This window comes from Pan paniscus, chromosome 12 (assembly GCF_029289425.2).
Source record: "Pan paniscus chromosome 12, NHGRI_mPanPan1-v2.0_pri, whole genome shotgun sequence".
NCBI lineage: Eukaryota > Metazoa > Chordata > Mammalia > Primates > Hominidae > Pan > Pan paniscus.
In genome coordinates this window covers 28,193,307-28,217,958 of record NC_073261.2, presented here as the reverse complement: position 1 = coordinate 28,217,958, position 24,652 = coordinate 28,193,307, and the positions used below count along the sequence as shown (strand labels likewise).

The 24,652-nt window shown below is 41.7% G+C and overlaps 1 protein-coding gene across 7 annotated transcripts in view; it reads right to left on the bottom strand.

The window, feature by feature from the left end:
* Positions 1 to 24,652, bottom strand: part of AFF3 (ALF transcription elongation factor 3) — a 597,738-nt gene that overhangs the window by 462,801 nt on the left and 110,285 nt on the right. For 4 of the 7 annotated variants that reach the window (XM_063594765.1, XM_063594763.1, XM_055107596.2 and 1 more), the window contains exons 3-4: positions 3,753 to 3,827; positions 1,067 to 1,187 (exon numbers count right to left, since the gene is read on the bottom strand). In XM_063594765.1, coding sequence (XP_063450835.1) covers positions 1,067 to 1,187; positions 3,753 to 3,827 — 196 coding nt within the window. The remainder of the gene's footprint in view (positions 1 to 1,066; positions 1,188 to 3,752; positions 3,828 to 24,652) is intronic. The other 3 variants (XM_063594766.1, XM_055107600.2, XM_063594764.1) reach the window with 1 other exon arrangement.

Sequence of the window (24,652 nt, the reverse complement as noted above, 5' to 3'; positions counted from 1 at the left end):
TGGGCAGAACACCTGAGGTCAGGTGTTTGAGACCAGCCTGACCAACACGGCAAAACCCTGTCTCTACTAAAAATACAAAAATTAGCAGGGTGTGGTGTCGGGCTGCTGTAGTCCCAGCTACTCAGGAGGCTGAGGCAGGAGAATCACTTGAACCTGGGAGGCAGAGGTTGCAGTGAGCCAAGATCATGCCACTGCACTCCAGCCTGGGTGACAGAAGGAGACTCTGTCTCAAAAAATAAAAAGGAGCAGGGGGCTCTATCCTTGGTATTGTGTGTGTTGCAGCTAAAACAGATTACCTGGAAATCAGGAAAATTAACTATTGCAACTTTAAAAAATGAACTGGATTAAGTCTTTCTATGATTGGATTGTCCTGTAATTGTAGTCCCGTTAGAAGCTTTACTTGAAAATTCAGATTTGGCTTGGGATTAGTCTAAATATCATTCTTGCCAGAAATCCAGAGTGACAGGCAAGAGATGTCAATGTGAAGCTTAAAGGAACAGGGGGCTAAATGTGCAGGAAGCTGGAATGACCCAGAGCTCCATGCCGCCTAAGGTATTTGTGAAATCTGGGATGACATTTCGTTTTGGAAGCAAGGTTATATTTCTGGCCTTTGGTAAAAATGAGAAATAATCTTAGACTTTCTTTCTCATTAGCCCTAACAGGTACTCTAATCCTAGCGTGATCCATGTACGACAAATATGTAACACAACCTCCTTCTAATAGTGTTTGTTTCCCAGGATCTGAGAAAACGTTAACAAATGGGATTGACCTTGATATGTCAATGTGGAGATGAAGTCTGTATTATTGATAAAAATCACAGCAAGCAGATCTCAATAGTAAACAAAAGTTGCATGTTACTGAGGGAGTGGCCAGTAAAGCCATGTGAACCACACACCTCAATTTCTGGGGGAGGACCCTGTACTTGGTGGCTGAGCTGTCTTCCCTGGGCTAAACAGACAGAAGATGCAGTCAAGTTTGGTCAGCCAATTCTTTTAGTCAAGGCCACCATCACAGGGAGTGAGAGAAACAAGTGAGAGGTAGAGATGAACAACTGAAAACTATCTACCTTGTAGGGCTCACTGAAGAGAGAGTAACTAGAATTAAACGTGCCGTCATCCTGTTGAGTTTCTTGATTTCTTCTTTCTCGTTCTTTCCTCCGTAATGCATTTCTATCTGGTTCATAGACACTGCATCAGGAAAAACAAGAGAGAACAACCACACGCACAAATTAAACTGTAAAGCCCAATGTAACACTTGTGTGAGTGCAGAAGTCTGGTTCATGGACAAATGGTGATGACAACAAGAACATGGATGAGACAAAAGCCAGAGTCATCAGGCAGTGTGCTGGGGTGTCTAACAATTACATTCTTCAGGGGGAAAAGAATCCTTAGGACCAGTTCCAACCAGTACTAGGTTTCTCTTCCTGGTATGTGAAAGAGGAACTGTTTAAGCAACTTTGACAGGAGAAGACTGAAAGGAATCTTAAGGCAGACGGTAATTACAGTGATGTGTAAATAGAAATTATGAGCATATTTTCTCTATGACAGAGCTTCTGAGTGTTATATGGGAATGCTCCTGTTCTTTTTTTTTTTTTTCCTTTTTGCATGGCTGTGTTTCTGTAGTGATTCTTTCATTAACTAGCTCCCTAAAGAGCTGTTAAAACTGCATGCTGCAGTGGTTTTCACAGTTATGAGCCTTCTTCTGATCTCTGTTAATCAGTCAAGTCGTCAAACGACTACTGAATCAATTCTTCCTTCTGATATATTTGACACTATCACTCCTCCTAACTATGAAAAATGTGCCAGGAGGAAGGGGTGCAGGCAATGAGGGGAGAGAACGGAAATTGAATTACGTTGTGTCATCAAGGAACTCCGCCTTTTGTTGAAGAAAATTAATATCTATTCTCTCAAAATACAATTATGAAGTGGCCAGGCACCAGACAACTGGAAGAAATGAGGAAGAAATAAAGTGTTCCTTCCCCCTAATAAGGAGAAAACAAAGGGGCTAATTCAACTAGTGATGAGGAAGTGACCTGTTTACTGAAGGAAGGAAATGCACTTGTTTTTCTGGCTCCCTGGATAAAGAAATCTGGCCTCCGTGTAGACAACAGAACCAACACTACCAATCAAAAAGAGCTTACAGATCCCTTAAGATGAGCTCTGTCCTCCTTTCCCAGCAGAAGCAGGTGGGTTCAGTGACCTGGCCATCATTCTGCTTCCAGCTCCCACTTGGTCTAGTGGGCAGATGCTGAGCTGGGAGTCGGGACACTCACCTGTGAAATGTGGTTCTCCCCAAATCAGCGACATGGGGATGGAAAAGCCACTCGGTCTCTCTACGCCTTAATGACTTCATTACAAAGCAGGGGCGTTTCATGGCACTGTTATAAGGCTTAAATGTGAAGGTAATCTACAAAATGGCTTTGGAGTAGCTTTAGGTGCCACAAAATCCAACATATTGCTAATAAAATATTGTTAATAATAAAAGGATCTGTGGGTTCAAAGGAACTTATAAAAATTGTGATTTTTAAAAGCTAAATAACTATCTTTAGTAAAATAGAAAGTGTATGCATCATGTAGCTGTAGGGGGACACACAAATTATTGTAAAATAAATATTGCTTATCCTAGCTCTGCCCGTGTGGCTGGGGTACAGTTTAAATTTGCTGTCTAAGGGGTGATGCGATACTAAACATGCTTCTGGCAAGGCTGCTGCAGCACCTAAGGCATTTAATTTAAATTTAAGGTTAGGGAATGTAAAGATATCCAGAACATGGAGCCTATTAGCATTTTAATTCATCCTTAGTATATTACCCACAGTTATTAGATTTGGGAGTCCAACCAGTGACCTTCATATAACGGGGACTGCAGCCTCTAGAATCTTCTACCAACTGAGAGGCTCACAGCACTAACATCACGATCACTGATCACTAAGAACTCTCTGGGGTGGCTGTGGTGACAGTGACCAGCCTAAGGAAAGCAGGAGATGGGAAAGACACTCTTATTCACAGAACCAGACTTCCAGTTCCCAGTAGAGGGTATGATGGTCCTGCCCTGCTTGTGGACATTTGTAATATGAAACCCCGGCTTTCACGAACATTCCATGGATTTAAAATGGAGACTGCTCTGAGGATATATGACCCACACTGCAGATGGATATGAAGTAGCCTTTAATCAACAGGAGAATTCTAGTTTCATTATGAACTTCTAGCTTTTGGAACAATATTGACACTTGCAGTTAGAAAACAAAAAGCAGCCGGGCGCTGTGGCTCATGCCTGTAATCCCAGCACTTTGGGAGGCCGAGATGGGTGGATCACGAGGTCAGGAGATCGAGACCATCCTGGCTAACACGGTGAAACCCCATTTCTACTACAAATACAAAAAATTAGCCAGGGGCGGTGGTGGGCACCTGTAGTCCCAGCTACTCGGAAGGCTGAGGCAGGAGAATGGCATGAACCCGGGAGGCGGAGCTTGCAGTGAGCCGAGATTGCACCACTGCACTCCAGCCTGGGTGACAAAGCGAGACTCCCTCTCAAAAGAAAAAAAAGCTTGCACAGCATGCATCATAACTCTCCCCTTTTCCCATACATAGCAGGGACTCCCACACACATGCTTGCTGCCCTCAGTCAGGTCAACCCAACCAGACACACAAGACTGGTGTGATGCACAAAGTGGCCTTATGTAAGATGGAGCAGGCAGGTGGTCATTGAGAATGATTTCTGGGCTTCTCAGAAGGCCCCCATGCCCAAAATAATACCTCCTGCATCTGCTGGCTGATGACTGAAATTCCACAACTAGAGAGTCATTCCTCTGGTTTAAGATGTCTTCACCCCTGCAAGAAATATAAACACCACAAGAAGCTGAAACACTTTAAACCTGATTAGCCTTGAGTATCTTAGCGTGCATGAGTCTGTCAGCATATTTTCCAGAAGCCAAGGGGAAAGAATCCAAGATCCCGGAGGGTCAGAATGGGAGGCAAGCTGAACAAAGGAAGGGACAACAGTAGATGCAGTCATGAAAACAGATTCATAAACTCCACTTATTTTTCAGTGTGGCTTAAATGTTTAAGACAAAGGCAATAGGATAAAAACCAAAATTAATTAGGCAGATATCAGACCCAATACATTTCCAGGGTCTGGGAGTTATGAGTCATGTCCTACTCTGAAAATGTTGGAGGTGAGAGAAAAGATGCTCCTCTTTAACTAAACCTGCCTCATCCCCCAACCCCTTTAAGCTGAAGGATACCCCAAGGCACTCCAAGATGCTTTATAAAGCATCCAGATTGCTAGATAAAATCCACTAATGAAGTTCTACCCGCATAACCAGCCTACAGCTCCTACTACCAAGAAGGAGTGAACACCCTCAGGACCACTTACTCATAATCTACTAATAGAAATCCACTAGCCATCTTTTCAGGGGCCTGCCATCATGCTTGTGCCATGCTTCCACACCATAAGATGAACCCAGAATGACTCAAAATGGCAACGTCCCCACTTCTTCAAAGGAGAGGAAAGGAAACTCAAAAAGAAAGGCAATGCCTTCCCTTTGGTTTCTCTCCTCCTTCCTTGGTGGGTAGCTCTGTAGCCTCCACTGAGCTGCTTCTTAAAACTAACCTACCCATTCCTTCTCTTTAACTAGAAGCACAAGCCCCCCACCACATGTCATTTCATGGCTAGGGAGCTAAAATGTCACTTGCTTAAAGCAGATGTCACTGTAAGAGAAAGGCTGGGCTTCCCACCCCCTGTATCTCCCTAAGTGTCTGAACTCTCACCTTTCTACCAATACTAAATGTTTTGACTCATAAAGACAGTAGCTTCTCGACAGTGAGCCCCCATCCCACTAATTACAAGTGAAAATCGTGTCGGTGCTCACCAGCCTGCAGAGTGCCTTTCTCTTCATCTCTTGCCATGAAAGCTTAGCCCTCTTCGTCCCCCTGCCATTTGAGCAATGTGAAGATCATGCTTTAAAAGCAAAGAAAGCTTTCCCCTGACAAGCTGAAAGTCAGGTCAGCTTCCCCTGGGATGGCTGACTTAGGTCTAAGAGAATTCCAATTCCCGGCATGCCAACATATACATTAAACTCAAAATGTGTTGCACGTTATGAGTTATGTTTCTTTGTTACTAGCAGATGGTAAAAATTTCTATCATCTGCAAAATTGCTCCTATTTCCATAAAAATTACAAAAATCACATTCCTCAAATGTATGTCACCAAATGTATTTATTTATTTTGCATGAAAGTGGAGGTAGCCAACTGCTTCAATATTATTTATCATTTGTTGCAGATGCATAACATTCCCAGAAAATAAACCTTTTTAATCAACTCCTTTTAAAGGGCCTATTTATTTTTAGAATTAAAAAAATAGCAAATAAAAAATGTAGTGAAAACATTTTTGATCATTTCTCACTTATTTGTTTTAAATCTATAAATTGCGGTATCTTGTAGAGCTCCAGCCAAGGCCAATTATGGTGGTTAAGTAGAAATAGACGTCTAAACATGAAACTGTCATCATTTCCAAAATTCATCTATTCTTGAGCATACGGTAACAGCATGAAACTAAATAAAAGTAACATCTATGAGCCCGATGGCTTTTCTCTTCCATTGAGCTCAAAACATTTCACCTATATGTCCCTTAATTATCCTCACAATGCCCCTTGGAGAAAGACACTGATGGTGAATATTATGACTAGGTTAACTTTTTTAAAGATCAAGAAACTTAGGATAAGAGTTTGATCATCAAAACAATGTCATAAAGACACACTGTGTAAAAGGAACAGCAATGTCCAAAGTACCTTACTCAGCTCTGCCCAGAGAACAGGAGCTATCCTGGAGCCAAGAAGTGGTGGCACCTCTTAAACCCTGATGTCTGACAAGCCCAGTAGTGAGAAGTAGTTAACATGAGCCCCACAGAGGCAAAACAGGAATAAATGAAATAAGGCAAGCTATTTCTCAGTCAGACAGAGAGAACCACGAGGAGAATTCTGGAATAAAGTCTCAGCTGTTATAATTTTTTACAGCCCCCAATTGACAAAGGATAGAAATCAGTCTCTTTCCACAGCTCACACACAAAGCAGACCTATGTAACCTAGAATTGTGGAATGGAAGATAGAGAAGTGAATAAAAAAATAAAAAATGATAAGATTCTAAAGTTGCCCAGCGAGGGCTACTGATGTCACTATTTTTATCAAGTGCTACCCATTCATTAGCCTGCTCCAATCTCTCCCTAGGCTGCCCTACTGGTGAGAAAGGTGCTGGAGCCAGGACAGCCTGCCCTCTGGCTGAGCCACAGGTTGATTCAGCAGACCCAGCCAGCCAGGGGGGATGACCTCCTTCCCACTGCACTCATCCACATGCAGCCTGATGAAATCTGATGAAATGCAGTTTGCTTGGAGCGAGTGCTCCAAGCAAACTGCATTTCCCATGGAGGAGACTTTTAGGCAAGGGTATATGAAGCCAATTGTATCCCTTGACTAGAATCATCAAAATGTTTTATTCTTATTTTTAAAAAACTATCCAAACTACTGATATGTCTCCAGGGTTGTGGGGAGTCTAAGAAATAAGTGAATTCAAGGAGAAGAGAATGAACCACCTCTCACCTATCTTTTGGAAAAAGTTATCATGTTTTGCATGTTTTTAAAATACAGTCCTTTTCAAATAACAAAAACACAATTCACTTTCGTCCAAAAGCATTTTCTGAATACCACTATGTCAGATACTGGGGAGACAGGGTCGTGATTGAGCCATCCTGCTGATGAGAAGACAACAGTCTGGGGCAAGGAGAATGGGGAAAAGGAAGAAGGGCACCCATTCACAATCAAACAATGTGAGCAGCCTGTGGTCAGGGCACTGGCAGGGGTAGCACAAGGAATCAGCATTGTTTCCTGCAGGAGACCAGCTTTGAGCTTGAGAAAACAGCAGGTTAAGGAGATGGAAAGGAAGAAGGGCTTAGAGGTACAAAATACATGGATTACTAGTAAGTGGCCTTTGGGAGTATATTCAGAGGCGGTTATGTTACTCTCTCCATACCACCTTGCTTCCTTTTTTTTTTTTTTTTTTTTTTAGACGGAGTCTCACTCTGTTGCCCAGGCTGGAGTGCAGCAGGGTGATCTCAGCTCACTGCAACCTCCGCCTCCCAGGTTCAAGTGATTCTTTTGCCTCAGCCTCCCGAGTAGCTGGGACTACAGGCATGTGCCACCACACCCAGCCAGCTAATTTTTTTTTTTTTTTGTATATTTAGTAGAGACAGGGTTTCAGGACGTTAGCCAGGATGGTCTTGATCTCCTGACCTCATGATCCGCCTGCCTTGGCCCCCCAAAGTGCTGGAATTACAGGCATGAGCCACTGTGCCTGGCCCACCTTACTTCTTTAACAAGGTGGAATTCCTCATTTAAAGTTTCATTTATGTGGTTTACCCACTGCTAACCTATCATTGCTACCTCACTCTAAATAGGTTCATCTGATCCCTTCCTAAGAGCAGATTTGGTTTGGAGCAAATGCATGAAGAGTGGATGCAGAGGACACAGAGAAACACTCTCCCCCTTTTTACAGTTCACATCAGGCTGCCTCTAAGCAGCCTGGCCACAGAGAAGACAATCTTTTCAGATACTTTGAGACCTGACAACATGCTAACATGTTCCCTGGGCATGGACCTGGAGCCATGAGGGTGAGGAGGAAGAAGAAAAGGCATAAGGAGGAGAGAAGAACGTTCCCCAGAAACTCCCCTGCTCTCCAGAGCAGCAGCGTAAGCACTGTGTATAATTAAGGAAATTTAATCAAACACTCCAAATTTATAACAATTGTTTTAAATTTAATGAGTCAAACTAATTAACATCTCTTGTTATTTATAAAGCAAATGATAAAAATTAAAAATTGTTTTTTAAATTAGAGTAAAGCAAGGTTGCTGAAGTGTACTTGCAAATTCCCTTCTTAATCTATAGACATAGGTGGTGGACTGAAAGGCAGAAAGACAGTGAGCACGGAACAGAGGCAACTCAGACAGAGAAGGTGAGGCTGAAGGTAGAACGTGGTAAAAAGGCAAGAATCTCCCAACTGGAGTCTTTTGAAGCTCTGAGTTGTTGTGGTTGTGATGCTATAGGTGCGATGGTGGTGATAGTGGTGGTGGTGGTGATAGTGGCAGCAGAAGTACTGGTAGTAGTGTTGGTGGTAGTGATGGTGATGATGGTTATGATGGTGGTGGTGGTGGTGATGGTGATGATGATGGTGGTTATGGTAGCAATGGTGACAGTAGTGGCGGTGAAGGTGTTGGTGGTAGTGGTGGTGGTGGTGGTGGTGGTGATGGTGATGATTGTGATAATGGTGGTGATGACAGTGATGGTGATGGTGGTGGTAGTGGTAGTGATGGTGGTGGTGGTAGCAATGGTGATGGTGGTGGTGGTAGAGGTGCTGGTGGTGGTGGTAGTTGTGGCGATGCTGATAATGATTGTGGTTGTGATAATGGCAACGGTAGTGGCAGTGATGGTGGTGGTGGTGATGGCAGTGGTAGTGGTGGTGGTGGCAGTGGTAGTGGGGGTGATGATGGTGGCAGCGATGGTGACAGTGGTAGTGAACATGTTAGTGGTAGTGATAGTGATGGTGATGGTGGTAGTGATGGTGATGGTGGTGGTTGTGATAATGGTGATGGTAGCGATGGTCATGGTGGTAGTGGTGGCAGTGGTAGTGATGGTGGTGGTGGAGATGGTGATGGTGGTGGTAATGGTGTTGGTGATGAAAGTGGTGATGGTACTGGCGGTGATGGTGGTGGTGGCGGTAGTGGTGGTGATGGTGGTAGCGATGGTGATAGTATTGGTGGTGAACATGTTAGTGATAGTAGTGATGGTGGTGGTGGTGGTAGTGGTGGTAATGGTGGTGGTGGTGGTGATGGTGGTGGTAATGGTGTTGGTGATGAAGGTGGTGATGGTACTGGCGGTGATGGTGGCGGTGGCTGTAGTGGTGGTGATGGTGGTAGCGATGGTGATAGTATTGGTGGTGAACATGTTAGTGATAGTAGTGATGGTGGTGATGGTGGTGGTGGTAATGGTGATGGTGGTGGTGGTGATGGTGGTGGTAATGATGTTGGTGATGAAGGTGGTGATGGTACTGGCGGTGATGGTGGTGGTGGCGGTAGTGGTGGTGATGGTGGTAGCGATGGTGATAGTATTGGTGGTGAACATGTTAGTGATAGTAGTAGTGATGGTGGTGGTGGTAGTGGTGGTAATGGTGATGGCAGTGATGCTGATGGTGGTGGTGGTGATGGTGGTAATGGTGGTGGTGATGAAGGTGGTGATCGTGCTGGTGGTACTGATGGTGATGGTGGTGGTGGTGATGATATAGTGGTGATTGTTATGATAATGGTGATGACAGTAGTGATGTTGATGGTGGTGATGATGGTGGTAGTGGTGGTAATGGTAATGATGGTGGTGGTTGTGATAATGGTGGTGACAGTAGTGATGGTGGTGGTGGTCATGATGATGACGATGCTGGTGGTGGTGGTAACGGTGTTGGTGGTGGTGAAAGTGGTAGTGAAGGTGCTAGTGGTTAAAAATCTGTTGAGGAGTGAGAAACAGTCAACAGTGCATATAACAAATTCTTAAATCCTAAAGAACATGACTATGCCCTGGCTCACTTATCCTGGATTTTCCTTATGAGCCAAGTAATTTCAGTTCTCATGAATGTTCACTCTACTTTCCCCCAGTAGCACTATAACATTGGCTCACCAGCACTCCTTTCACCCACAGTGTATTATTTCTACCACGGACTCCTCAAAAATATCGGTCCCCTTTTACTTGTTTGTCTCTGACCACAAACAAGTAAAGGTTATCTCAATCTTAATTCAATCTTGAAAATATTTTCTGGGAGCATTTCTAGATCTCTACTTTAGCTATGCTGACCTGTTCTACCAGAGCAGGAATGAGATTGAGGGTGGTCTGTGCCGTAACCACTTCTGTACTCTATCTTTTGAGAAACTATGACATTAAAGGGAGTCACAAAGTCACAAAGACCCATAGACAAGTTTAAACCACAGTCACCCCAAATAATTTTCTGGGTCTATGTCATCCTCCCAGGCCCATCTGGCCCATGTTAAATGTTGCTAGTAACAACTACTCTACATGGACTTTACATGAATTACTGCATTTAAAACCCCAAGAGGCATTCTCCCTATTTACAGTGAAGAAACAAGAGGCTCTGAGGTTAACTAACTTGTCCAAGTCCCATAACCAGTAAGCGACATCACTTAGATGTGAAGCCAGGCAGTCTGGCACCAGAGACCAAATTCTTAGACTCTGCTCCACTGCCTCCCTGGGGAACTGCTCACTGACAAGCTTTGACAAATGGTACCTTCATCCTTTGTTAGTAAAGGCTAGGCAAAAGGGTATTAATTTACAGATCATGCCTGTTTCAGTTCATTCTTCCAAGATCTGCTACGCCTCCTTGGTTGATATGTGTGTGTGTGTGTGTGTGTATATATATAGGCTAATTTTAAGAATTCTTCTAAAACCTATAAAATATAACTAGAATATGCAATTCAAATGACACAGCACTAGCAGTGAACTAATACTCTAGTCCCTACATTTTTTCAAACAGAAGATTTCAGAAGCTGTAAGGTAAACCGACTCGCCCATTTTACCGATTTTTTAGTGTGAATTCTGCATACTGAATTCCTTAAGAAATACAGAATGCCATGGTAAGTTCATTTTATGACAGAGCTAGCACAGTTGAGTTGCTATAAACTGGTATTGGACACTTATCAGTTTTTTACTGATCATTTACTGAGTCCCAACTCCATTTCTAGTTCAGTGGAACGATGACTGTTTCAAATCTCTCTCGTAAATATACTCCAGTGGGTTTTCAAGAGATGACAGATAAATGACAGCTTTGCATTTCCAAGGGTTAAATGCTTTTCCTGAGGGATCCTAAGTCTTGGTGCCATGAGAACAAGTGTCAGGCTCTAATGGAATTGTTCCATGATAAATAAACTGCCAGGCTGTATGACAAGCAGCTTTCAGAGTCTTTCTATATAGTATAAACAGCAGAAGTTAATTTGAGTTTCTTAACAGGACCTTTTTCCTTTACAATATAAAAGTGCCTTGGGATGAAGCAATTACTCTGATTTACCATCTTCTCCTTGGTAGAATATAAAGATGCAGCAGAGCCTCACAAAGGCAGTAACTTAACCAAATGAGACCCACTTGCAAAGTCCCTACTATGCTATTTCAAAGAGCTCCCTTCCCGGCAGCAGCACAGGGCCGTCATCAATCACAGGTGTCTGCGATGAGAAGGATGCTGACTCCCAGGGCTTTTCATGGAAGAGCCAATAAACTATTTTTCCTCCACCAAATGCTCAGTTAAATTTCATTTTCACTTTACAGCACCAGTTTCTGAACTTCAGCTCCTAGGAATTTTAAAAGCTATCTACACAATGAGTCATATTTTATAACATGCTTATGTTTTAACCATGATGCCCTTCCCTGCAATCCTTGCTGTGGCCACTCAGGGTCATGGGCTGGTGCCTGAAGTCAGAAGGGAGAAGGGTGTCTGAGTCCTCTCATCCAATCCCCATACTTCAGGTTGGTCAGTCTCACGGACCCAGAAAGCCCAGAGACCCTCAACGTTAGCCGTAAAAAATGGCTCATGCTCTTCCCGAATCCAACTCGACTTCTTTTTCTCCCAGGACTACTAAGTGGTTGAAATGGGGTTTCTGAAAAGGACTAAGAGTCACCTTGAACGACTGCTATCCATTGAACTGAATCAACTTACCTGTGAGGTAGAGAACAAGCCCTAGGCTAGAAAGAAGATAAATGGAACCGACTTTTCAAAAAGGAAGAATTAAAAGGAGATGCATGGCCCCAAATGCCTCATGATAGCTAATCACCCTGACAGGCCAACCATCGCGGTTCTCCACGGAGACAACACAGGTGGAAACCAACAGAATAAACTCACTAATGTACCTGAGAGGAAAGGACACCCTGTGTGAAGAGACAATGACCTGTTTTGGTACAGGCAGTTTGTCAGCTTAGCTAGAAGTCTCAGTGGGTCAAGAGGACACAGAAGAGCGAAATAAGACAATAAAAATATCAGAATCTGGAAGAGAACACAGAGCAGCCCCTGTGGTCACCACAAAAGCAGAATCGGGGTGTGAGATCAGGGGCTCGATTCCGCAGTCACCAGTGGTCAGATGCGCCTCAATTTCCCTCCTCCAATCTTCCCTCACCTCGGTCTTCACACCCTTTCCTCCTCTCTGGGGGGAGCCCTTTCTCCTCCCCAGGCTAACTCTCCCACCTGGGCTCTGAGGCCTATCCCCCCAACCCCACCTTCCCATAGATGCCACTTTCTCGTGTTTGCTCTTGGTCTCAATTGGCTTTTTTGAATCAGCAAATAAACCTGGTCAAGGCCTCTCTGTATTTAGAAAAAGAGAATGATAGGCCCTCCCTGACCCTCTTTCTTGCCATTACACCTTCTCTTATCAGCCACAGTTTTCTGCAAAGCTGTCTATACTTGCTGTCTCTCTCCAATTCCTGGTTTCCCTAAACATGCAATCTGGTTCTCCTGTTCACGGCCAGGCTTCAACTTCCTCATGGGGCAATCCGCGGATGCTTTTCACTCCCCTATCTCCCCTTGGCTAGCACTGCCCTTCAGAGGTCTCCTTCCCTGGCCCTCTGGTACCATGAGATAGTGGTCTCCCTCTTGTCGCTTTGGCTGCTCCTCAGTTTGCTTGCCATTTTTCCCTCCTGTGACACTCCAGGCTCTGTGCAAAACCTGGTCTCTTCTCAAGTGACAGTCTTTATGGGAGATGTCATTCATTCCTTGCTTTCGGGTGCCATCTTTATGTTGATGTTGTACAAGTCTCCAAGACTCACTCAAATCTCTCTTCTCAGCTACCAATTATCCAACTCCCTATGTGACCTTCTCAAGTCAGGTTTCTCATAGACAGCCTGCATGTCCAGACTTAGCTCACCACCACACCGACCCCAACCCCAGCCTCTACTTGTTGCCTGTGTCAGCAGACCGCAGCACTACCCACCTAGCTGCCTGAGTCAGAAACCTGGGCATCATCTGGACTGTGTGATTTCCCATGCCCCCATATCCAATCAACCCCCTCTAGACCTGTCAACTCTACTACCTGAAGACCGCTCATACTTGTCCAACTCTCTCCTTCTGCACTGCCAACTCCTTGGCCCAGGCCACCATGGGCTCCCTTCCAGCCCCCTGCAGAGCCTCCTAAAATGTATCTCCCGGCTGCTCTTCCTACCCCAGCCCATTCGCTCCAACCCCAGCCCAATCGTTCCTCTCCCGTCAAGCCAGGGTGGTGTTTCTTTAAAAAAGAGCAGTTTGGTCATGCCACTGCCCTGCCCTCAGGATAGAGTCCCAATCTGGTAGCCACGGCTTTACAGGACCTAGCCCCTGCTCATCTGCTCAAGGTCAGCTCCCAATCTTCCCAGTTTCTATGTTATGGCTCCTTCCTGTGCCTTGAACACCTCTGCTGTCCACCTGCCCTCTTCCTCCTGATCCTGAAGGTCTCACTTTAGTGATTTTTCCCTCTTGGGAACATTCCCAGACTCCCCTCACCAAATCCCGGGGCCCTATATAAGTCGTACGTAGAACCCTCCACTCTCCCCGATAATGGCACTTCTTATGCTAATTATCTGAATCCTTTATTAAACCATACCATAAGAAGAAAGTCTACATCTAGTTTCTATCAAACTGTATCCTCAGCACATAGAAGAGTGCCTGGCACTCTAATTCCTGGTTTCCTGAAACACGCAACCTGGTTCTCCTTTTACACACTGGCACAGAGTGGGCACTGAATAAAACAGTATAAGATACATTAAAAATATGTGGTAAATGAATGTTTGTTTCATGCTTTTTCCTTCCTTTTCAAAATTTAGGCTGTATGCATATCACCATTTGAACACACAGAACTAAACCCCATTCAGATCCTGAGTCCTACATTTTATTTATGGTTATAGAATTTAGTAATAGTGGGAATCATAATAACAGTAATATTGAGCAACTGCCTGGTGCTGGAAAGCTTGTAAAGAAAGTTTATATTTGTTATTTTATTTGCCCCCTCAACAAACCTCCTTATTTATACAAAACACAAACTTTTAATAAAAGGATATAAATCTAAAAATGATACAAGATCTGTGCCATAAACATTATTATGCTCATTTTATAGATAAAGGCCTTTCATCAATGAAAAAACTGGGGCTTAGAAAATTTAAACAGTTTGCAAAAGTCACACAATAAGTATTAGAATCGGGATTCTAAGTTGCATGGAAACTGTGGATATTAAAAACAATTTAAGTTCTAAAAAGTTTATGCTTTCCAATTTAAAAAATATTATTTAATGCTCATTATACACAAAGTACCAGCTACACAGGACAAAAAATGTCTGTGACCACAACTTCCACACAGGTACTGCAGAGGACATTTCTGTAACTTCCTTTGGTGAAAACTCTGTAGTCAATCAAGCTTGACTCAGAGGAAGACATTAAGAATTATGAATTATTTGAATTCCACAGTTCTATAATTCATTCTGTGCTAGTGACACTAAAGACGATTAATTCTAAATATCCATATAACAATGTCAGAAAACCAAGGGGTCTTCCTATAGCTGTGGCATCACTCACAAGTTCCCAATTTCAGTTAGACACCTAATCTATCATACAAATATTTTACTTGATTCCCTAGAACATTAGGAATGTTATATATCATGGGGCTGCCTAAGCATGATAATTATCACAAATCTTTAAGAAATGTTGCAAAGAGGACATGAAGTCTACTCTAACAATGTGTTTGTTTCCTCTTACCTGAAAATGTTTCCCTTTTTTTCTTTTCCTCCCTTCCCCACTTTTTTTTGGGGGGAGACAGAGTCTCACTCTATCCCCCAGGCTGGAGTGCAGTGGTGTGATCTCGGCTCACTGTGACCTCCGCCTTCCGGGTTCAAGAGATTCTCATGTCTCAGCCTCCCAAGTAGCTGGGATTACAGGCATGCGCCACCATGCCTGGCCAATTTTTTTTATTTTTAGTAGAGATGGGGTTTTGCCATGTTAGCCAGGCTGGTCTTGAACTCCTGACCACAAGTGATCCGCCTGCCTTGGCCTCCCAAAGTGCTAAGATTACAGGCATGAGCCACTGCGCCTGGCCCTGTCTCTTTTTATGTTTCCCATATACACCCACATACAACACAGCAAGTCCAATGCCACATGCAATACAGGCAGCTAGCTCTGTGATATGGAGATAAATTTATTAATGTGAAGAGAGCCCATGAAGACGGCTCTTCTTCCTCGAAACACTGCACAGAACAACAGACAAGCTAGGGTAGGTGGGGTTGGGCATTTAGTTGTACACACAGGAAGAGATAGGGGGAGACACTTCACATTTCTCCCCATCCTTGATCTCTGCCAACTCAACATCAATTAGTCCTCTGCCGAGTTAGCAGGCCTCCATTCTGTGGGCCTCCATCTGGGTTTCCCAGCTGTCTGGGCCCTTTGGGGTCTCCATCCACTGGACTTCAGAGAACACACCTCTCAGCTTAGCTGAGAACAAGCCCTGGCTCCCTGTAAGCACTCAATTACCATTTGTCGAATGGATGGATGAATAAATATCTGGTGTTCCTTCTCACTGAAGCCCTCCCTTCACTGAGCCAGTAAGGATAAACAATACGTGAGATTTGTCTGGTCTTCCCGGACAGTAAAGCGCATACTATAATACATAAAGCTGCTTCAGGTACATTCTGGAAGCAGCAGCCTCAAGGAGTAGATCAAGCTAGCTTTTACCAAATTTTGTTTATGACTGGCACAAAGAAACATGGAAGTGTCAACATTGTCCTTTTGGAATTAAAATTCTACATGCATTAACAGAAGATACTACATAATTTCTGGGAAACATACTAGAAAATTACTAAACTTGAAGACGTCTTGAACAAGAAGCAAATGATTCCAGATCATCTTAGAATTACAGAAGAGGGAGAAACAGCAAGGCCTCCCATTAAACAAGAAGAATACTTCCTATCACTGAACCCATAGTTTCCAAGGAGCCCCCTCTACCTCCAAAGATATTAACATTGTGCCAGAAATGAGAAGATTCAGCTAAGGTCCAAGCAGAGACAAGTCAGGACTCTGTGCCTTACACCCTCATCTCAAGCAGGGTTAAGAAACCAATCCATACATTGTGATCAGTGGTTGGCAATGTTAAAGTGTTCTGCCAAGGTAAAATATCATTAATACCTAAATGAAAGAGGACTAACATAGCCACCATTCAGAAAGAAACACTATTTCTCCATCTCAGACAGGTAGCCTGGGTAGGCTGTCATTAAACACTGACTTCGAACCAGCAATAGCATATTTAGGAATATACTATTTGTATTTAGAATTTCACTACAGAGGCCGGGCGCGGTGGCTCACACCTGTAATCCCAGCACTTTGGGAGGCCGAGGCAGGCGGATCACGAGGTCAGGAGATTGAGACCATCCTGGCTAACACGGTGAAACCCTGACTCTACTAAGAATACCAAAAATTAGCCGGGCGTGGTGGCGGGCGCCTATAGTCCCAGCTACTCGGGAGGCTGAGGCAGGAGAATGGCGTGAACCCGGGAGGCGGAGCTTGCAGTGAGCCGAGATCGCGCCACTGCACTCTAGCCTGGGCAACAGAGCGAGACTCCGTCTCAAAAAAAAAAAAAAAAAAGAATTTCACTACAGAATTATTTATAATTCTAAAACAGGCCGGGCAGGGTGGCTCATGCTTGTAATCCCAGCACTTTGGGAGGCTAAGGCGGGTGGATCACCTGAGGTCGGGAGTCCGAGATGGATCACCTGAGGTCAGGAGTTCAAGATCAGCCTGACCAACATGGAGAAACCCCGTCTCTACTAACAAAAAAAATACAAAATTAGCCGGGCATGGTGGCGAACGCCTGTAATCCCAGCTACTCAGGAGTCTGAGGCAGGAGAATTGCCTGAACCCAGGAGGCGGAGGTTGCGGTGAGCCAAGATCATGCCACTGCACTCCAGCCTGGGCAACAAGAGCGAAACTCCGTCTCAAAAATAATAATTATTATTATTATTATAAAACAAAAATAATTGTAAAACCAATGAAATATCCATTCTTAGGAGACTGGTTAGTAAATTACAGCACTTCATACAATAGAAGACTGTAGTCATTGCATTGGATGGAGTGGATTTAAATGTATAGATATGGGGAATATCCAAGATACAAATATTAAGTGAAAAGAATAATTTGTAGAAAAGCATGGATTATATAATCTCTTGTACATAAAATGTGTGTGCATTTATAGACACATGAAAATTTTAAAATAGTTATCTTGAGGTGAAGGATAGAGTGGTGAGGAGTGGGGAAGAATTTATATTCTTCTGCTTTAGTTGAGGGTTTTACTGCAAATATTACTTTTTAAATACAAAGCATTACATTTTAAAAATATCGACAGTGTAAGTTTTAATTTGTTCTTTCCCTTTAAACTATCTATAAACATGAAAAATGTAAAATTAAGGTAGTAACTATCAAATACAGCACAGGATTATGTGCTACACCATACCAGGATCCTGGCTTTCCCTACCAGGCTAGGCCTATTTTCTTCATTCTTCTTCCTTCCTAACCAACCCCTTCCTTCCTCACTCCTCAAAAATGAACTAGACCATTCAGTAGCTCTCCTATACACCAACAGCAACCAAGCAGACAGTCAAATCAGGAACTCAACCTCTTTTACAATAGCTGCAAAAAAAAGTAAAATACTTAGGAATATACCTAACCAAGGAGGCTAAAGACCTCTACAAGGAAAACTACAAAACACTGCTGAAAGAAATCACAGATGACACAAACAAATGGAAACACATCCCGTGCTCATGGATGGGTAGCATCAATATTGTTAAAATGACCATACTGCCAAAAGCAATTTACAAATTCAATGCAATCCCCATCAAAATACCACCATCATTCTTCACAGAATTAGAAAAAAAATTCTAAAATTCATATGGAACCAAAAAAGAGCCCACATAGCCAAAGCAAGACTAAGTAAAAAGAACAAATCTGGAGGCATCACACTACCTGATTTCAAACTATACTATAAGGCCATAGTCACCAAAACAGCATGGTACTGGTATAAAAATAGGCACATAGACCAATGGAACAGAATAGAGAACCCAGAAATAAACCCAAATACTTACAGCCAACTGATCTTCAACAAAGCAAACAAAAACATAAAATGGGGAAAAGACCCCCTTTTCAACAAGTGGTGCTGGGATAACTGGCTAGCCAGATGTAGGAGAATGAAATTGGATCCTCATCTCTCGCCTTATACAAAAATCAACTCAAGATGGATTAAGGACTTAAATCTAAGACCTGAAACTATAAAAATTCTAGAAGACAACATTGGAAAAACCCTTCTAGACATTGGCTTAGGCAAGGATTTCATGAACAAGAACCCAAAAGCAAATGCAATAATAACAGTGATAAACAGCTGGGACTTAATTAAACTAAAGAGCTTTTGCACGGCAAAAGGAACAGTCGGCACAGTAAACAGACAACCCACAGAGTGGGAGAAAATCTTCACAGTCTATACATCTGACAAAGTATTAATATCTAGAATCTACAACAAACAAACAAATCAGTAAGAAAAAAACAAACAATCCCATAAAAAAGTGGGCTAAGGACATGAATAGACAATTCTCAAAAGATGATATACAAATGGCCAACAAACATATGAAAAAATGCTCAACATCACTAATGATCAGGGAAATGCAAATCAAAACCACAATGTGATGCTACCTTACTCCTGCAAGAATGGCCATAATCAAAAAAATCAAAAAACAGTAGATGTTGGCATGGATGTGGTGATCAGGGAACACTTCCACACTGCTGGTGGGAATGTAAACTGGTACAGCCACTATAGAAAACAGTGTGGAGATTCCTTAAATAACTAAAAGTAGAGCTACTATTTGATCCTGCAATCCCACTACTGGGTATCTACCCAGAGGAAAAGAAGTCGTTATACGAAAAAGATACTTGCACATGCATGTTTATAGCAGCACAATTCACAACTGCAAAAATCGTGGAACCAACCCAAATGTCCATCAATCAACAAGTGGATAAAGAAACTGTGATTGATATATATAAATATATATATATATATATATAATGGAATACTACTCAGCCATAAAAAGGAATGAATTAACGACGTTTTCAGTGACCTGGATAAGACCGGGGATTATTGTTCCAAGTGAAGTAACTCAGGAATGGAAAATCAAACACCATATGTTCTCACTGATATGTGGGAGCTAAGCTATGAGGACAAAAAGGCATAAGAATGATACAATGGACTTTGGGGACTTGGGGGGAAGGGTGGGAGGGTGGCAAGGGATAGAAGACTACAAATAGGGTACTGTGTATACTGCTCAGGTGATGAGTGCACAAAATCTCACAAATCACCACTAAAGAACTTACTCATGTAACCAAACACCACCTGTACCCCAATAACCTATGGAAAAATAAAAACAAATAAACAGAGAAAAAAAGTGAACTAGACCAATGTTTCCACATACCTATCCTATAGGCTTTAATCCCAACCAAACTCCAGGTTGATTAAGGACATTCCAAGTCTCAAAGTAATTCCTCTGTACTCAGGCAGGCGAAAAACAAAAACAAGCTCACTGTATCTATTCTGATAGCACCTAATTTGCATCTGCTCCAGAATAATGGTGGTCTCTGATAAAGAAGCTGCATTATTCCCCAGGATACCTCAGAAGATAGCAGGTCTTCTGACACCAGGCCTGGGGGCTTCTCTTCATAAACTCAACTTGTCTCCTTCCAAGAGATATAGGACCTCCAGACTGAACTTGCAGACTGAACTTGGGTACCAAGGCTTCTAGAACTTTTTAATTTATAGATAGATAACAATTTGCTGAACTGCCAAGGCCTTCCAGGAAGTCTGAATTCTACTCTCCTGGCTACAGATTTACTAACCGTCTATTCCTCTTCCTTATTCATCCCCCTAACCACATCTCTCCTACCTTTAAAATTTCATCAGTACTCTTCTCAGCTTTTGCATAAAACTGTATCCTTTACTCCTATCTAGTTAAACTTTGCTGTTTGATAAACAAGAGTTATTATTTCTTCCCAAGTAAGTATGTAATAAAATTAGAACTTTAGATAAAAATGTGTTCCCTGTTCACAAATATTTACATTTTAAGCAGTTTTTTCTGACTAGGATTTACCAGTCTTACACAGCAAGGAAATCATCATTAATAAATGTAACACCATTTCTTAATATTAATGTTAAGCATATTATATTTTCTTAAACATTAAAGGTTGTTAACTAATAGTATCTCATTACTTTACTATGAAAACATTGGTAATTCTGCAAATTCACTGTCCATTTACTATCCATGTGAATTATTTTAGCAGGTACATTAAATTCACAAAAGAATGATAAATATCTGAAAACTGCATATCCTCATTAATCATCAAGGAAATATAAGCCAAATCAAGGTGAAACCATTTTTACCTGCAAAGTTGAAACAGTTTTTTTCAATTAGTTGGAAAGGTAATATTCAATACCAGTGACAGTGGTATTAGGTGACAGTGGTGTCTCCCAGGCAGCTTGAGGAAGTGTAAATCAGAAGAAACTTCTTAAAAACAATTTTGTATTTTGTAGAACATTTTCAGAACCTTTAAAAAGAACACTTTACCTCGATAATCTCCTCCTAGGAATCTGACCAAAGAAAACTGTCAGAAATGCTCAGATTTATGTGTATGAATTTCCATCAGAGAATTGTATATAAGAGGGGCAAACTAGAAGAAACCTAACATGTAATAATCAGAAAATAATTAAATCATTATGTAGCTATTAATACTCATGTACCTCAATAATATTTAATGACACAGGAAAGGCTCATAATGTAATGTTAAATGGGAAAAATCATATAATAATATAAAATGTTTACATTATATAAATGGATATTTGTGTGCATATACATATATATATATGAATATATCCATAAAATAAAATCTAAAAGACCACTAAGGTGTTAACAGTGCCTATTCTTGAGACACAGAAGAAATAAAATTTTATTTTTCCATTTTCTGTTCTTACTATTTTTGAATGTTTTATATTAAACATTTATTATTCCTTATACCTATTAGGATGGCTACTCTCAAAAAACAGAAAATAACAAGCATTGGTGAGGATGTGGAGATATTGCAAAGAAACCCTTGAGCACTGCTGATGGAAATACAAAGTGGGCACAACTACTGTGCAAAACAGTATGGGAGGTTCCTCAAAAAATTAAAAGTAGAATTATAATATGATTCAATAATCCTCCTTCTGGGTATATATCCAAAAGAACTGAGAGCGGGGTCTTGGAGAGATATCTACACCCCCACGTTCACAGCAGCATAACGCACAGTTTAACCAAGAGGGGGAAACAACTCAAGCGTTTATCAATGGATGAACAGATTTTTAAAGTGTGCACGCTCATACAATGGAATATTATTCAACCTTAAGAAGAAAGAAAATCCTAATATGTGGTCAGTGTGACAGGCTGAACTATGTCCCCTCAAAAGCCATATGTTGAAGCCCTAACCTCCAGTATCTACTGTATTTGGAGACAGGGTCCCTAAAGAGGTGATTAAGTTAAAATTGGGTCATTAGGGTGGGCCCTAACCCAATCTGACTGGTGTCCTTATAAGAGGAGGAAACTGAGACAGACATAGAGGGGCAACAGGGATGCTTGGGCAGAGAAGAAAGGCCACATGAAAAGGCAGCAAGAGGCCATCTGCAGCCAGGGACAGAGGCCTCAGAGAAAACTGGCCACCACCTTGATCATGGAATTCCAGCCTCCAGAACGGTGAGAAGGTAAGTTTCTGCTGTCTAAGCCACCCGGTCGGTGGCATTTTGTGAGGGCATCCCTAGCAAACTAACGCATACAACACAGATGGGCCTTCAGGATATGATGCTGAGTGAAATAAGTCAGTCACAAAGAGATAAATGCTGTGTGATTCCACTGACAAGAGGAACCTAGGGTAGTCAAATTCATTGAGACAGAAAGTAGAAGGACGGCCACTAGGGGATGCAGGGAGTGGGAAAACAGCATTTGTTGTTTAATAGATATAATTTCAGTTTTGAAAAATGAAGAGAGATTGGTTGCACAACAATATGAATGTGCTTAACGCTACTGAACTATATACTTAAAAGTAACTGGTTGGGCACAGTGGCTCATGCCTGTAATCTGAGAACTTTGGGAGACCAAGGCAGGTAGACTGCTTGAGCCTGGGAGTTTCAGACCAGCCTGAGCAACATGGCGAAACGCTGACTCTACTAAAAATACAGAATAATTAGCCAGGCATGGTGGTATGTGCCTGTAGTCCCAGCTACTCAGGCTGAGGTGGGAAGATCACCTGAGCCTGAGTGGTCGAGGCTGCAGTGAGCTGAGATCATGCCACTGCATGCCATCCTGGGCGAGAGAGCAAGACTGTCTCAAAATAATAATAATAATAATAATAATAATAATAATAATAATAATAATATGATAAACTTCTTGTTATATATATTTACCACAATTTTTTAAAAGTAGATTTGAGCCTTAAAAATTGTTTCACAATTATACATGTTGACACATTTCATTAATATTTCAGATAAAACACCATGTAATTTTCCTCACTAGCTATCAATAGCAAAATGACAGTATTCTAGAAGTTTACCTCAATTTTACAATAAGATTTGTCATTAGGGAGTTGCAAAATAAAACAACGAGATACCGCTACACACCTATTGTGATGGCTAAAATCCAAAAAGCTAATGTACAGCTTTTGGGAAAGATGCAGAGCTGGCTGGAATATAAGCAGCTGGATATGGCGGCTTAGGAAGATAGTTTGGCAAGTTCTTAGAAACTAAACATAGTCCCACCATGCAATCCAGCAATCAAGCTCCTAGATACCTACCCAATTAATCTGAAAATGTACGTCCATATAAAAATCTACACGCAAATGTTTATAGAGATTTATTCATAATCACCAAAATCTGAAAGCAATCAAGATGCACTTCAATAGATGAACCATTGGTGGTATATCCATAATGGAATATTATTCAGCAATGAAAAGAAATGAGGTATCAAGTCACAAAAATACACAGATGAATCTTAAATGCATATTGTTAAATGAAAGAGGCCAGCCTGTAAAGCTACATATTGGATGATTCCAATTATACGACATGCTGAGAAAAGCAAAATATAGAGTAGTTTCCAGGTTGGGGACAGGAAGGTAGAGAAGGTTGAATGTAGAGTACAGGAGATGTTTTAGGGCAGTGAAACTATTCTGTATGATACTGTAATGATGAATACAAGAAATTAAGCATTGGTCAAAATTCATAGAACTTTATAAACACAAAGAGTAAACCTTAAATCTCATTCAGGAGATTAGGGAAATCCCAGGAAGAAAAGCAGAATGAGATAATATATATGCATTTTAAATGTATTTTAAAAACCTCACTTAACAGTATGAGGAAATAAAATGCTGACCCAAATAATAACTTTAGAAATAAGTGGAGTCTGTAAAAAAAAGACAAAAGGAACTTCATATAAATATCATACTCTAGTTGATAAAGCTGTTTCCCAATGGAAGTACAGGATGATAATGCTGAAACTGCTATACATGCATACTGGAATTAAAGATGTAAGTAAATAGATGGTGAATAATGGAACCACGATTTCTCAATGTTGAAGTGGGTGGGATTACACATATGCAAGGGAAGGAAGTTAGAATGATCCATGTGATAAATGGATTAGAGCTGGAGACATCAGGATGAACTCAGTAGCATATGTATTAGCTTACTGTAGATATAGAGGGTTACATATAGAAATGTATACATACACACAGAGAGATTAGTATACACACATATATTTCCTTGCCCTGTAGCTGAGTGACCCTACACCCAGTAGCAATGAGTACACCTAGCATCCTGATCTTCATTTCTAATAGAACCAGGGCCACTTGGAAAAATGGCTGATTCTAGGACTGGGGCAAAAAATATACAAAATAGGTCTGAGGCACCTTGTAGTGCAGAAAGCAAGAAAATGCTCTCAACAACAACAACACAATAATGGGTATGTATCAAAGGGTTACAGGAGGCAATTGAAAGAGTTTCCAGTGGCTAAAGCCAGAGTAATTTGAGCAACACAATAAAGTAGTATTGGCTTATCACTTGAACTATAAAACAAATATCCATGAGTCTACACGGTAAATAAATAAATGGGGAATAGCTGAATCACCCATGTGGAAGAATTCCAAATAATTTATGTAGATATTCCAACCTTAAGGAGGTGAAGCATAGCACTGCACTCTTTAAGAATTACAGCTATATGCAACAACATCAATCTCACAAACATAATATTGAGTGTTACATATTGAAAGTATGTCATGTTGAAAGAAGCAACACAGGGAAGAATACCTACTATATAACTCTGTGTCTATAATGTACCAAACAAGTAGACTTATAGTCTTGGAATTCAGCATATAGTTACCTCTAGAGAAAAGGGAAAGGGTAATGATTAGAAGTATGCCTGAGAGAGGCCAGGTGTGGTGGCTCATGCCTGTAATCCCAGCACTTTGGGTGGGACAAGGCAGGCGGATTACAAAGTCAGGAGATCAAGACCATCC